Source organism: Suncus etruscus, chromosome 1 (genome assembly GCF_024139225.1).
Source record: "Suncus etruscus isolate mSunEtr1 chromosome 1, mSunEtr1.pri.cur, whole genome shotgun sequence".
NCBI classification, from domain to species: Eukaryota; Metazoa; Chordata; class Mammalia; order Eulipotyphla; family Soricidae; genus Suncus; species Suncus etruscus.
The window spans coordinates 81,344,613-81,359,836 of record NC_064848.1 but is presented as its reverse complement, the minus strand read 5'-3'; the positions used below and the strand labels follow the sequence as shown (position 1 = coordinate 81,359,836).

Below are 15,224 nucleotides of genomic sequence, written 5' to 3'. Positions count from 1 at the left end.
TGCCAAATCCCTGGCCTCTTTTAGCTGGTCCTTTTTGGCCTTTTCTGCACTTGTCCTTTCAGCCAAGGTCCAGAATAAGCAGCACTTGGGAACTAGGGCCTAGTCTTCTGATGACTCTCGGGCCAAGTTCTTGTGGGCCCCCACATGCTGTGCACTGTCAGTTCAGCTGCACTGGAGATAGCATGGCCTCCGCTCACTGCATTCCTGACTTCATACCACCCCCTTCAACCACCTGTCCACCCTCTCCTTGGTTGACATGTCCAGGCTAATAGAGGACCTTTATATAACTGTTTTCTGCCCCAGGACTCAAGGGTTCCTTCCTCGGAGGCAAGAGGGTGATACAGTTTAGGCCTCTCTCTGAAACTTGGACTTTGGATTGATTGACATATCAAGGTCTCTAGGGACCAGAAGAGCAGTACAAGAGATTTGGTACTTTCCTTACTTGTGGTTGGTGCTGATTTCATCCCTGGCACCAAATATGACCCCCCAGGTATTATTCTTAAGAAAAGAGGAAGATGATTGCTTTGAGGATACTAGTTTTACATCTTTTCTTTGGGGTCATGTTGTCAAAAAATCTTTCCTAAAGGGCAGAGGAGAGAGATTAAAATAAAACAAATAAGGACTTAGGGGGATGCTCTAAGGGCTAGATTGCATGTAGAAGGCCCCATCATACCCTGAGCACCTCTGGGTATGGTGAAAAAGCAATAGAAACAGAAAACCCCAAAAAGTAAAAGCTGAACTCTTTTTTTTTTTTTTTTTTTTGGTTTTTGGGCCACACCCGGCAGTGCTCAGGGGTCACTCCTGGCTGTCTGCTCAGAAATAGCTCCTGGCAGGCACGGGGGACCATATGGGATACCGGGATTCGAACCAACCACCTTAGGTCCTGGATGGGTTGCTTGCAAGGCAAACACCGCTGTGCTATCTCTCCAGGCCCAAAAGCTGAACTCTTGAAGCTTACATGGTATTATAAAACAATGGGGAAATTATTCAGTTTTTTTCTTAAAAAATATTTACTGGGAACATGTGTTTACCTTGCACATGGTTACTTTTGATTCAGTTCCTGACAACCAGCTATGGTCCCCCAAACCTTCCAGGAGTGATCCCTGAGTGAAGAGACAGGAGTTAGCTCTGAGAACCACTAAGTATGGTCCAAAAAATTAAAATGATCAGATAAAGGGAAAATGGTTGCCTTAAGTCCACCATCCAGGCTAATGGCATACCACCAATAAAGCTTTTTCTCAAAAAGAAAAGTTAAGTAAATTAGCTTGTTCTGGTCTAGAGAGATAGTATAGTGAGTAGGGAAATCCTATATTGTTCCTTGAGCACTGCCAGAGTAATTTCTGAGTGCAGAGTCCAGATTTATCCCTGAGCACCTCTGGGTGTGGCTCCTAAACAAAAGCAAAATGCTTATTCTTCAAGCCTTTGTTCCCCCTGTCTTTACTTGCTTTTTCTACTCTGGAAAAGCCTGTGCTCTCTCCACATTTATCTCCCCCATTTCTTTCCTCTCACATCCTTTCGTTTTGTTGTTGTTGTTGTTTTTGGGTCACACCAGGGGTTATTCCTGGCTCTGTGCTCAGAAGTACCTCCTGGCAGGCTTGGGGGATCAAATGAGATGCACAGAATTGAACCTGGTTCCATCCCAGGTTGACCTTGTGCAAGGCAAACATCCTACTGCTGTGCTATCACTCTAGCCCTATCCTCTCACATCTTTTTAAGTAAATTTAAAAAAATATTGTCTTCACTAAAAATAAATAAAATTAAAATGAATTTTAAAATGAATATGCCAGGGAGTTGGCTCAAAGGGTGGAGCACATGCTTTTCATTTGGGAGCCCTTTGAAACCTGGAGAGTCCACATTGAGTGACCCATGTTTCCCCAAAGACCTCCAGGAATGGGTCCTGAGCATCACGCCATGTGTAGCCCCAGACTGCACCAGGTATGTTCTCTAACATACCCAGAAAATACAAATACCACTCCATTTTTAGTCAAGCCCAATAGCCTGGCTTATCATTTTTTCTGCAAAGGATCACTGAAACTCTGTAGACTAGGTGAACTGTGTTCTGTTTCTCATGCCATCTCCTACTGGAATTGAGTCATATCTCATGATTGTATGTCTCATTATCTTTCCTACAAGTTGGTAGGCGTTCTACCTACCAACTCCATCTAACAAGTTGGAACTCCATCTAACTTGTTCAGTACTTTGTTGGCATTAGTACATTACTATCATGGTGTTTGGCACACAGGAACCGCTTGGTGGAACTTTTTGTTTCTTTTGTTTGTTTTTGTCTTTTGCTTGTTTGCTTTTGGCCATATAGGGCTTACTCTGTCCACAGGGATCTCTCTTGCTGGGCTTGGGGACCATCTCAGGTCCTAGAGATTGAACCATGGTTCCAGCACATGCAAAACAAACACCCTACTCGCTATACTATCTCTCCAGTCCTGTTCAGCAGGGATTTTGATAAAGAGATTAATGAAACCAAGAGCAGATCAGATAAAAAATAATTCGTTTGGGTGTGGCCCCTAAACCCAATAAAAGAATTTTTGTAGTGTTATTAGAGATTGATTAAAGAAGTTGGGACTTAGTAAGCCCGGGTCTCAGAAAAATTTTTTTTTGAGTGTCAGAATTTTATTTGGAAATTTATTGGAAGAGAAGGAATATGCATGATCATGAGGTCATGTGTTTTCACAAATCTTGTAGCTGTGTGCTATTAACAGTTGAGGAAGTACAAACCCACCAGAGGAAGTTAGCTAAAGTATTTTATTTATCTTTAAAATTTGATTAGGGTGTCAGTGTCCTGGGGCTCCCTGTGCTCTGCTATGCCTCCAGTTTTGTTCTTTGTGTTCCTGATGTTTTCAAGATTGAACTGGGCTTGGCCACATTGAAAGCCAAGTACCTTAGCTCCTATACTATCTATCTCTCTGACCTCAAAGAATTTTATTTTTAAATGTCCTAACATAGTCTGCACCTCTGGGGGACTGGAATCAGCAATTTTGAGCTATTAAATCAAAAGGTATGTAAGCTGCTGGGTGGCAAAGCGCTTGCCTTGCATGTGTGAGGCTCTGGGTTCAGTTCCCAGCACTTTAAAAAATAGATATTTACGTAAATTACTTTTTTTTTTTTTTTGAAATCTCACAGAAACTTTGAAGAAAGCATAAACTGAAATAGCAGACTTTGGACCTCCTCATAAGCTACCTTCTTCACCCACTTGTACTTCCATTCTGTGTGTATGTTGTTATTTGAGAAATTCTAAAGTTTCAGGAGCCCTACATTAGCACTGTGCCTTTTAGTGAGGTTGGAAAGAAATAGTTTTTGCATCTAGGATTCTGCATTTTTGTTTTCCAAGAGTTAAATTTGGAAGAATATTCATGTTACTTCCATAGAGCTTTAGGCATGCATCCACACAATATACCAATGTGAGCACGTAGGGGAAGATGTAATGTTGAGATGGAACATTCTTCCTGTTTTCTCAGTTTACTATACTTTGTTTTCTTTCACCTGAGTGTTTTTGGAGACTTTCTTGGCCTGAAGGCAGAATTGAATAGCAGGTATGAATTTCAAGGTTACAGCTAAGCTTACTTGTCAACAGAAACCAGTCACCAGGCCAACCACAGCCGTAGCCTTACCTCATGCATCTTTGCCGGGAGGAAGAAATTTTTTTGTCCATCATTTAGAGGATTTGGATCGTTCAAACTTGCTCCTTTCTTGAAAAGGTGAAAATGTCAGAGGATGAGTTTAGATACCTCATAGACTTTAGAAAATGCTTTGTTATATTGACAGATGTGGAGCTGGTCTTAAAGATTTGCTAGGGCTTCTTGGATTTGTGTGCTAGCTGAAATTCATACAGTCCAAGATAGTTTGTAGTCAAGCTTACCTACATACAAATGAAAAAACATAAATTGAAGTGATACTTTGAAAATCTTCATACATTTTGGGTGGAACTATAGTATAGTGGGTAAAACCAATCCAAGTTTCATTAATCCAGCACCTTATGATTTTTGTTTGTGTGTTTGTTAGTTTTTTTTGTTTTGTTTTGTTTTGTTTTTTTTGTTTTTTGTTTTGGTTTTTGGGTCACACCCAGCAGCGCTCAGGGACCACTCCTGGCTGTACGCTCAAAAATTGCTCCTGGCAGGCTCAGGAGACCATATGGAGTACCAGGATTAGAACCACTGTCCTTCTGCATGCAAGGAAAACACCTTACCTCCATGCTATCTCTCCAGCCCATTAGTTAGTTTTTTTTTTCCACAAAAAATTAGAAAACAGGAAGAGCGTTCCATCTCAACGTTACATTGTCCCCCAAGCTTTGCCAGGAGTGATCTCTAACCCAGAGTTAGGAGTAGCCCTGGGCAACACCAATACACATACCTGAGTGGACACTGAAGGCATTAATTGGGTTGGGGTGATTATTTGATTTCACTCGCCTCACTCAGTGCTTGTTTGACCGTATCTCAGCACTTTGATTCTGAACCTCTAGTGGGTAGATAGAGGCAGGGATGCTACTAAACATCTATTTCAGAAAAATGTCAATGGTACTGATGCTGAGAACCCCGGGTTTGATCAGTCTGTACATGTGGCTATAAAAATATAGACAAACACCTCTTTGGTAGATTTTTTTCAAAGTTCACCACATTCTTGGACCTCTTAACTTAGTCTGCATAGAGGGTTTGGCTTTGTCACATGTAGGCTTTGAGCTACCGGAGTCATACTGGGAAGCAGATCTGTGCTGGCGAGGGCCCAGCCTTGGTGGTGCAAAAGGCTTAGGGCAGAGGGCAGCATCAAGTCAAAGATGATGTGACTGGTGTCCTTGAGTGCCATCTAAATTTTCTGGAGTATTTCTGGAATTGTACGAAAGGATGGAGTCTTTGCTCCATCTCTACCTGGTTTTGATAGCCCTGATAAATATGTATTTGAACTAGAAATCAAGAGGACACAGTGAGTAAGAGAGTAGAATCACACCTAAAGTTCTGATTATTTGCTTTTTGAAAATTTTTTTATTCTTATTTACTTAGTGGCAACATTTTAGTCATCTCTTGTTTTACAGCTGTGAACTAGCCCCTGAAATGTGGGGTCCCTTTGTAACACTTTAATTTAGGTCGGTATCTAAAGAAATAGAGCAGAGATGTATGTACCATAATTTTTTTAAATGTATTTTTTATTTAAGTAGCATGATCATAGTTGGGTAACAGTCATAACCAGAACACCCCCCTTCACCAGTATAACATTACCCCCTCCCCCTTCCCATCCCCTGCCTGTATTCGAGACAGGCATTCTACTACAGTTATTTGTTTTTAAATTCAGTAAGTTGTATTTTTTTTTTCCTTAAAGGATAAGAGTAAAAAAATATAGTAAAGGTGTGATGGTGGCAATCGCTGTTGTTTGCATAGGTCCAGATAAATGGGGAAAATGGAAAAAAATCCTTGACCTGATTACAAAAAGGCCTCACCCCAGAAGTTTATTGGCATAAGACCGACTCTGGGTTCCATGCATACCAGTCCGTCCAACCCGAGTCATTCTCCATGGTCCCAGTGAAACTTTTTCACAATTTAGCTATTGTTGGTATTAGATTCTTATATTTAAAGACTCTGGATTCTGTGCATTTCTTTCATCGATGTCAGGCTGATGTGGAGCATCCTCTAGTTTCAGCATACCATTAAATGCAGAGCGATCTGCCCTACATGCAGACTGTTGCTGAGTCGTCTGGGTGTTGGGAGCACTCTTTGGAGTAAGTCAATACCAAAGCAATGGTAGGTCTTCCCTGGTAGAGGCTTGGATCCTGGTAATGTTATAGACAGTTGTGGTTATTTCCATAGTTGGTATCCATTGTTCAGGTGTGTGTGGGCGATGCCCATTCTTCTGAGGCCTAAGCCAAATCAAATCATTATGCCAATGTTCAGGGTAAAAGGCCTAATTACATTACCAAATTTATGTTCCCATCTCTATTAGATAAGAACTTGTTTGCATATGTATTATTTTCCCATTTTAATGTGCCTATACAAAAGAGAAGCAATGCCACAAGATATTGGTGCATCTGGGGGCCGACGAATTAAAGTCCAACATTCCCCGTAACTTGGTTCAAACATGAAATCTATACAGAGATTCTCTTCTACCAGTATTGCTTATAAAACAGATCTCAAAGGAGGAAAATCAAACAATCAAATAACAAAGCCAGCGGGCAAAATTGTCACTATATGAGGATGTTCGAAAAGAGTTATAGATGTTAAGGGAATACATCTGAGATATACAAAGGAGATACACGTGTTCCTTTTATGTTTTAGAAATAGTCAAGAGGGAGGGGGGTGTTTCCGAGACACCATTTTGGTCTGAGATTTGGACACACAAAGAGCACATGGAGCCATGTCATCCCCTTGTTGCCTGCTGAAGCTTCCAACTCCCCGAGAGGCATTTGCTTCCTAATTGCTGGAAGTTGAAAGTTCACCAGTCCCCTCCCAGCCCCTTGCAGGGACAAGGAAGCCTGGGGTCTCTTTTAAATTGCACCTCGCCAGAACCCACTTGCTGGGACCCTGGTGTCCAGGAATAACCCTGGGGACGGGGAGGAAGGAGAAAGAAGGCTGTCGGGGGCAGCCGAGGCTGCATCTTTTTACCTTGGCCAAAAAGCCTACAGCATGGAACCTTGCTGTGACGCGTTGCCTGCTGAAGCTTCAGACTCCACCCAAAAAATTACTGTGAAAGATATGTAATCCACCTTGGCCAAAACAAAAATCATTAGTACAGAAAAATGGTTAAATGTGGGGTAACAAGAGATGGGAGTGAGGGACTAAAGGAATAAAACGAGCTCCTGGATGGCTTTCAGATTATGACAAGCAGATGAAACACAATGATATCCCAATATTTGTCATTATGTTGGACATAATGTATGTATGGACAGGTTTAATAAGGAAACTTCCCTGGCAAGTCCTAAAGCCAGAACCTATTGTGTTGCTATTTTCACCTCGCTGGCTTGCCCAGCCATGTGGCCAGGAAAAGCCCTGGAGTTCCAGAGGAAGGAGGTAGAGGGGTGCTGGAGTGACCCATGTCCCGCACCCCTTCTTAGGCCTGGTTAAAGAGGCCTTTGGCATGGCGGAGGGCTGCCAAACGCCATGCTGGCAGAACCTCCCGGCTCCCAGGAAGCTATGTACCATAATTGACACTTGGTTAGATGTATGAAAATAAAATGTACTTATATAAGACTTGATAAATAGCCTTGCACATTTCATGAAAATGTGAAAAAATGTCACAGTATGAATTTAGAAACCTGTTAGACTTGGGAAATCACTTTGTAATGTTGACTTTTGTAATAAGGTAAAACATAATCTAAAGTGATGTGGCGACAAATATAATGAGGACTTAAATAAATGAGGACTCAGAAATAGCTCCTGGCAGGCACGGGGGACCATATAGGACACCGGGATTCGAACCAACCACCTTAGGTCCTGAATCGGCCGGTTGCAAGGCAAACGCCGCTGTGCTATCTCTCCGGGCCCTCTCCTCTTCTCTTGTCTTCTCTTTGTTTTTTTTTTTTTTTTTTTTTTTGGTCACACCCAGCAATGCTCAGGGATTACTTATGGCTCTGCACAGAAGTCACCCCTGGCAGGCTCCTGGGACCAGGATGGGATACCAGGTGTCCCAGGGTCTATTCCAGGTTGGCCACATGCAAGGCAAACACCCTACCTGCTGTGCTATCACTCTGGCCCTCTTCTCTCCTCTCCCTCTTCCTTCCCCCCTTCTCCTCTCCCTCCCCCTCCCCTTTCCTCTCTCCACCCCTTCCTGTTCTCCCCCTCTCTCTCCTTCCCATCGCCCCTTCTCCTCTCCCTCTCCTCTCCTCTTTATATTTGGGCCACATTCGGAGATGCTTAGGCATGACTCCTGGCACTGCACTAAGAACTCACTCCTGGCAGGCTCAGGAGACCTTATGGGATGTCTGGGAATCGAACCGATGGCTGCATGCAAAACAAAGGACATACCCACTGTGCTATTGCACTGGTCCTAGCTCAGTCATTTTCTGTGTGGTTGATTGTTAATGTTGTGTTTTTGTGTTTTTTTAATTTAATTTATTTTTAAACTTTATGTATTTACTCATTGATTGGTGTTGGGGCCACACCCAGCGGTGCTCAGGGGTTACTCCTGGCTCTGCACTCAGAAATCATTCTTGGCAGGCTGGGCGACCATATGGATGCCTCTCTGGCCCTGATTGTTAATGTTTTAAAAGAGGAAAATAACTTTTATCTGCAGGTGATAATAAACACCTGCTATAGTACTATCATTTAATTGAGATTTGGCTCTATTCTAAAAACAACTACAGAAAACCAACAAAGCCCACTTCCAACAGAACTCAAAATTATGGTGACAAGTAGTTCATTTCTCCCTTCTGCGTTCCCCAAATATCTCTGCTCTGGCATTCTTCATCCTATTGTTCTGTTTGGCTTGCTGCAAGATTTTTTTTCTCATCTTTTTTGGGTGTCATGGGGCAGGTGGCCACATACCCAGTGTGCTCAGGCCTTATTTCTGGCTTCACACTTAGGAATTACTCCTGTTGGAGCTAAGAAGACCATAGGAAACCATAGGAAATTTTAGGGATTAAACTCAAGTAGGCTGCATGCAAGGTAAAAGTAAAACAGTCTTCACCAGTACATATTTCCTTCTACCCTTCCTCCCCTCCTTGGCCTGCTTCTGTGGCATTTTACTTTTTTTCTTTTTTCTTTTTCAGTCACTATGGTTTGTAATATTGTTACTTGGAGGGGTATCATGCATATCCCTTTATCTTCTCTCAGCACCCAGTTCTTTCTTGCCCAGAGTGATCATTTCCAACTATCATTGTCATAGTGGCCCATGCTCTGCCCTAACTCCACTCCCTGCCTCCTCTCCACCGATTTGTGGCAAGCTTCCTACCATTAACTGGTCCTCCTGGCCCTCACTCTATTATTGTCTTGGATATTATTAACATTCTATATATTTTCTATATCCCTCAAATGATGTGGTCATTTGATCTCTAATCCTCAGACTCCTTTCTCTAGGTATAATAATCTATATCATCCATGTATAAACACATTTCAGACTTCATTTTTTCTAACAGCTGCATAGTTTTCTTTTTGTTTTGTTTTTGGGCCACACCTGGCGATGCTCAGGAGTTACTCCTGGCTGTCTGCTCAGAAATAGCTTCTGGCAGGCACGGGGGAACATATGGGACACCGGGATTCGAACCAACCACCTTTGGTCCTGGATCGGCTGCTTCCAAGGCAAACGCCGCTGTGCTATCTCTCCAGGCCCAGCTGCATAGTATTTCATTTTGTAGATGCACCATAGTCTTTGAAAAACTCTTGAGTGTATATTTGGCTACCAATACAATTACTGACCTGAGTGAGTGATATTATATAAGCTTTGGCATATAAATGATGTAGCAAAGGTAAGCTAGCCACTGTGGTGCCACAATGCAGAATGCAGCAGACAGCCCCTATCTGGTCCAGTTAAAGATCAGTTAATTTCATGATCACACATGATTTCCAGGGAGCTTGCTAGATAATTTGTAGTAGAAATACTTCTATAAGTCTATCAGGACTTTTGTGATAGAAAGGTTTTTGATCCTTAGAAGATTTTCTCCATTTTTTTCTTTCTTCACTCCCTTCTTTGCTCTCTTTCTTTTCTTGTTTTGTTTTATTTTTTTTGTTTTTGTTATTCTTCCAGAACATGATTGTTTTGTCTTTCTTCTAGGACTTTTCGTGACATTTCTGAGGAGATGAAATCTTCCACAGAGTGATGGTGTTCACCACGGAGCTTTTTGTTAAGAAGGTCCACAGAGACAGTGAGTTCAGCTCAGCATGGCCTTCAGTCTTGGCTTGCAGCTGTCCCTAAGCGGAGCTTAGGGAAGAAGTGGAAGCTCTGTCCAAGCAGAACCCAGGGATGAAGAGAGGCCTCCTGGCTCTCCTTGAGGGATACATGGACAAGAGTGAACTTGCTGTGGGCTGTTTTGCAATTTAAAGCACAGCTTTTGGGTTCAGAGTGTGGTTTGCTTACCTACCTGTTGCTAAGATGGCTTGAGCCATTCCTGTTCTATACACTGGTACCATGGTTTGAATTGTTCCCCTTTAGTTTTCTATACTTAAAAAAAATATATGTATTTATAAAGTTATTTTAAGAACCCTAAACAGCTGCTGTTCAAAAATCTATCTAATGTAATTTCCTTCTACTTAAAGAAATCTGTTCTTTTGACTTTTTTTCTGTCAGTCACTTCTTAGTGATGAGGCCTTTCACTTTTGAATATGTCATTGCTGGAGCAGGAAAAATGACACTTCCACACTTCTCCCACTGTGCATGGACTGCATAAAAAAGAACAGACTTTTGGTATGGAATTCAGTTCATCTTCAGCAGTGATAGGAAGTGTATAAAGACTGCACAACTTCCTCTTCTTTTCCTTCTTTCACTCATGAAACCTTCGCCACATTCAAAAAAAAAAAAAAAACTTGGCCCACCACTTAGAGTAAAAATATTTATTCAGCATACAAACAATAATACTTAGTGTTCAAGGTAATGACATGATAGAACTCTTGTTATGATTAAGTCTTTTCCTTCCAAATGTTCTGAGTGAAAACTCTCAGGTGTAGATTTGTTTTTTGTTTTTTTTTTTTTTTTGGGTTTTTTTTTTTTTTTTTTTTGGTTTTTTGGGCCACACCCGTTTGACGCTCAGGGGTTACTCCTGGCTATGTGCTCAGAAATCGCCCCTGGCTTGGGGGGACCATATGGGACGCCGGGGGATCGAACCGCGGTCCTTCCTTGGCTAGTGCTTGCAAGGCAGACACCTTACCTCCAGCGCCACCTATCCGGCCCCAGGTGTAGATTTGTTAACTGTATCCCTACTTTATTGTTTGGAATTCCACCAAATAGTTACTTATTAGAAGTAGCTTTTATGTCTGCTAGGAATTTCTCCATTGCTTGGCACAGTGCCTTGTTCAGAGGACACTAGACGGATGCTTGTCAAATTAAATTGTAACATTTTCAAATATTTCAAAGTCATGATAACCAGGAGAAGGGTTTTACAGTCTGTCTTTTAGAAGGAGCATATTACTTCATATCAGCTTACAAATAGCTTTACATTATTTTACAGCAGTTTTCACACAGATGGGAAAGCCGAGATTCAGAACAGTGACCAACTCAGAAGGTTTAATACTATTTGATTTCAAATCTTTGGGACTCCTTTATAATCTACAAACTTAAATTATAGTGTTTCTTCTGCTCTGTTAGGTACTTTTCCTGCTAAGAGGTAGTTGTTCCTACCCATTTGCTGTAAATCAGTTCTAGGACTTGAACCCAGGTTTTTACTCTGTGGCTATATATAAGATACTCTATAGTATCTTTTATAGTTACCTAAGTACCACTAAGAGTAATCCCTTAGTGCAAACTGAGGAGTAACCCCTGAGCATCATTAAGGTGCCTCCTCTCCCCCCCAAAAAAAAAAAACCAAAATAGGAGCCGGAGAGATAGCATAGTGGTAGGGTGTTTGCCATTTACATGCATCTGACCCAGGACAGACCTGGGTTTGATTCCTGGCATCCCATATGGTCCCCTGAGCCTGCCAGGAGCGAATTCTTAGCTCAGAGCCAGGAGAAACCCCTGAGTGCCACTAGGTCTGGCCAAAAACCAAAAACAGTAAAATACTAGTTTTTAAAAATCATTTTCCCTGACACATCCTCATTAAGCATAAATAATTATGATTAGCTTAAATGAAATTACTTAAAAAACTATAAGTTACTTTGAGGGTGAGGTCTTTGTTTACACAGTAAGCATGTAGCCCGGTTATTTTCCCTGAATCCCTTAGTAATTTAAAATCTGATCTTTGTACAAGGGTTACATTTGGCTACTAAGTAACTCATTCTCTTCTTTTATTCAGTGGTTTGGTCATTAATTCAGTAAAAAAAAAAATGCTGAAAGTTTGCCAAATTCTAGGTTCCTTGCCAGGCTCTGTATGGAATGTTGTAGGGAATCATCTTATAAAAAAGGCTTTGTTTCCTTTTTACATAAGAGTTATTCTATAGATACTAATCACAACATTTTGCATACAAAGGGCTGACAGAAAAATCAGGTTTGTTTCTACATACTGTTAAGTTTGTAGCTCACACATTTATATTAGGAAAATAGACTCTGTAGTGGCTTGGTGTGCATATGTAAGCAATGTTCCTCAAATGTGCTTTTATATATAGTTAATTTCAAGAATACATACTACAAAAATCCTAAAATACATGGCTCTCACATGTCAGGACTAAGTGGGGATATCCGAGACCTAGGAGTTACAGCCATCAAATGAGCAGTTACAGCATCCTGAAATATCAGGGACAACATCGCTCCTGAAGTATTTGGAATCCTGATCAAGAAACTTAAGGGGCCAGGGCTGGAGTGATCGTACAATAGGTAGAGCATTTGCCTTGCATGCAACCGACACAGGATTGATACTCGGCATCCCATATGGTCCACCTATTGTGCTGGGAGTGATTCCTGAGTACAGAGCCAGGAGTAACCCCCATAGCACTGCTGGATATGATCCCCAGAAACCAAAAAAGAAAATAAATTTGAGGGGCCAGATAGAGTATATCGGGTAAGCCATTTACCTTTTATACCCCAACCAGTTTTTTCCACCCAGTCCCATATATGGTGATGCAAGGAGTGATTCCTGAACACAGTCAGGAATAGGCCCTGGGCAGAGCTGTGTGTACTGTTCCCTCAACCCCTAAAAAAAGAAAAGAAAAGAAAAGAAAATTTGAATTGCCCCAGGACTCTAACAACTGCCTAAGTACTCAGAAAATTGACTGACCCTGGAAGATGTTCCAGGAACCATTAAACACTGAAATGTGTTTACCCCCATCCCCCCGACTGTTAGGAGGTAGTAGCACAAGAGGTAGGGCACAAGATTAAGTGGCATGAAAAATAAGGGGTCTCAACCATCAGTTTCAAAGATGATGGACCCTCAGATTCTCAAGATTTACTTCAGAAGTTGTTTAGGGAACAATTCTTTGATGATGCAGCCTTCATAAAACTCAAGTACAGAAACCCTGTCACTGTGTCTTGTGTTTCATAGCTTTATTAAAAATCAGTTTAGGGGCCAGAGCAATAGTACAGCAGGTCAGGTGTTTGCCATGCACTTGGTTGACCTGGACTCAATCCCTAGCATCCCTTTATTATTCAAGCACTTGCAGGAGTGATCCCTGAGTGCAGAGCCAGGAGTAAATCCGAACATAGCTAGGTATAGCCTCCCAGAAAAAAAAAATCAGTTTTAACTTCACATTCCACATTGAGTGTAAACCAGTGGTTCTCAACTTTTTTCAGCCACGGTTCTCTTTTGACTATTTCCGTTCCTGGAAAGACCTTTCCTCTCTCAACTCCCCCTCTCCTCATGCCACCAGCCCTATTTGCCTTCTGTGGCTCAACACTTTATTCTGGGATGAACATAGAAGGCTATATTTCATCCATTTGAGAATCACTGGAGTAATCTGGGGGGGTGGTATGTGCAGGTGATATATATATATATGTTCTCCATGTGGACATGAATCCCTCCTAGGAGATCACCGCCCATGATTCTGAGCATAAATTTTGCAACATGTAAGTCTTGCTTCAGTTTTTAAATTTTTATTATACTCAGTGAACCCTGGAAGTGAACCCTATCCAACAGAATTAGACAACAGCCTTATTTTTAAAATGATAAGGGTGAGTTTTCCCATTTTGGTTGTAATATATTCTCGTGGATGCACCATTGCTAGACATGATTATCCTGAAAGCTGCTACATTAGGAATTTGGTACAAGTTAGTTTTAGGTGAGCTGCCCAAAGGGAACCTTTAAAAAGTCTATAGGAAAAGGCCCTGTAAAACTCCCTAAACTCTAGGCCCGACCTGCACTCTTGGAGATCTTCCAAGGGCCTTCCAGCAGCATTTGCATCTGCATTTGACAGTTGAATTAACTCTGTCAACATATTTCAACTTATAACAAGTTTTTAATTGATTTCTTTACCTTTTGCCACCTTGAGGGTCCTGGAAAAAAAATACCTTTGTTTTCTGAGACCATTTAACAGTCATAATCAAAGGAGTGTGTGTGAAGCAATAGTATAGTAGGTAGGGTGCTTGCCTTGCATGCTGACCTGCGTTTGATCCTCAGCATTCCATATGGTCTCTTGAACCTGACCAAGAGATACCTGAGCGCAAAGCCAGGAGTAAGTCCTAATCATCTCTGGGTGTGGCCAAACACCCCCACCCCCCCAAAAAATAAATAGAGAGACTGAAAAGATGGCTCATTGGGCTGAGCAAATGTCCCATTTCAATCCCTGCACCACATAGTCACCAAGCATAAAGCCAGGAGGAGCCCCTGGGAATGGCTAGGAGTAAACCCAAAACAATATCAAATTAGACATTTGTAAATTAAAATGATCCCTGAATCTGCCAGAGTTGCGAACATGCCCTGCTAGAATGGACCATGTGTAACTAGGTGATACTGTCTTTTTAGAGTGGGAGACAGCTGTAGTGGAAAGTCAGTGGCTTTTCCTCAGGCTGCTGAGCCTGATTTTATAATCAGGAACTCACAGTAGAGTGCACTTTTACTCTTGCTCCACTATCCTGTTTTTCCTCCATTTCCCTCCTCATGGAATAACATTGGAAAAAATGTCCTCTTTATAGCAATAGTTCCATGGAATGTTGTTACATGTTGTAAGAGAAGAAAAGTATGTATGGGGGAGGAACTCCACAGTCAATTAAAACTGAGGAATGCTGGATTTGTTTCCTTTCTGTAGGACTTGTAAGAGTTTCCAACATGCGGACCTATATCGTGAATTTCTAGTATGGGACAAAGACTATGTTTATCAGACTTCATTGACTTTGAGCTGCACCCCAGACTCCTTTTTTCAGAGCCTCTCTCAAAGGACTACTGTCCTTTGGGAAACATGACCGTTAAATAAGTTTACAGCTCTTTTAGAGGACATTCTTCATGGAAATTCTGAATGCCAAATTCTCTGTTACTATGGTACCAGATCAAACCATAAATAAATCTCCAAGTGTAATAAGATACTAGAAAGCCTATTTGCTATTCAGAGCTATACTTGAAGTATGGTGATTCTTTCCCACCTATGGTGTGTAAAATCAGTATTTGTGTTAAGTTTTACAAGTTTCTTGAAGATCAATAATGCGGTTGATACAATGATCTGTCTTAATAGACATGTTTTATATGGCACTTTATAACTTCCAGGCTGGTTTTCTAACAA

At 41.5% G+C, this 15,224-nt stretch overlaps 1 protein-coding gene across 2 annotated transcripts in view; it reads left to right on the top strand.

Moving 5' to 3' along the window:
* The window catches only part of TMEM245 (transmembrane protein 245), a 108,013-nt gene extending 97,877 nt beyond the window's left edge, over nt 1-10,136 (top strand). For both annotated transcript variants that reach the window (XM_049784550.1, XM_049784545.1), the window contains one exon: nt 9,703-10,136. In XM_049784550.1, coding sequence (XP_049640507.1) covers nt 9,703-9,748 — 46 coding nt within the window. In that variant the 3' untranslated portion in view covers nt 9,749-10,136. The remainder of the gene's footprint in view (nt 1-9,702) is intronic.
* Nucleotides 10,137-15,224: the final 5,088 nt, after the last annotated feature.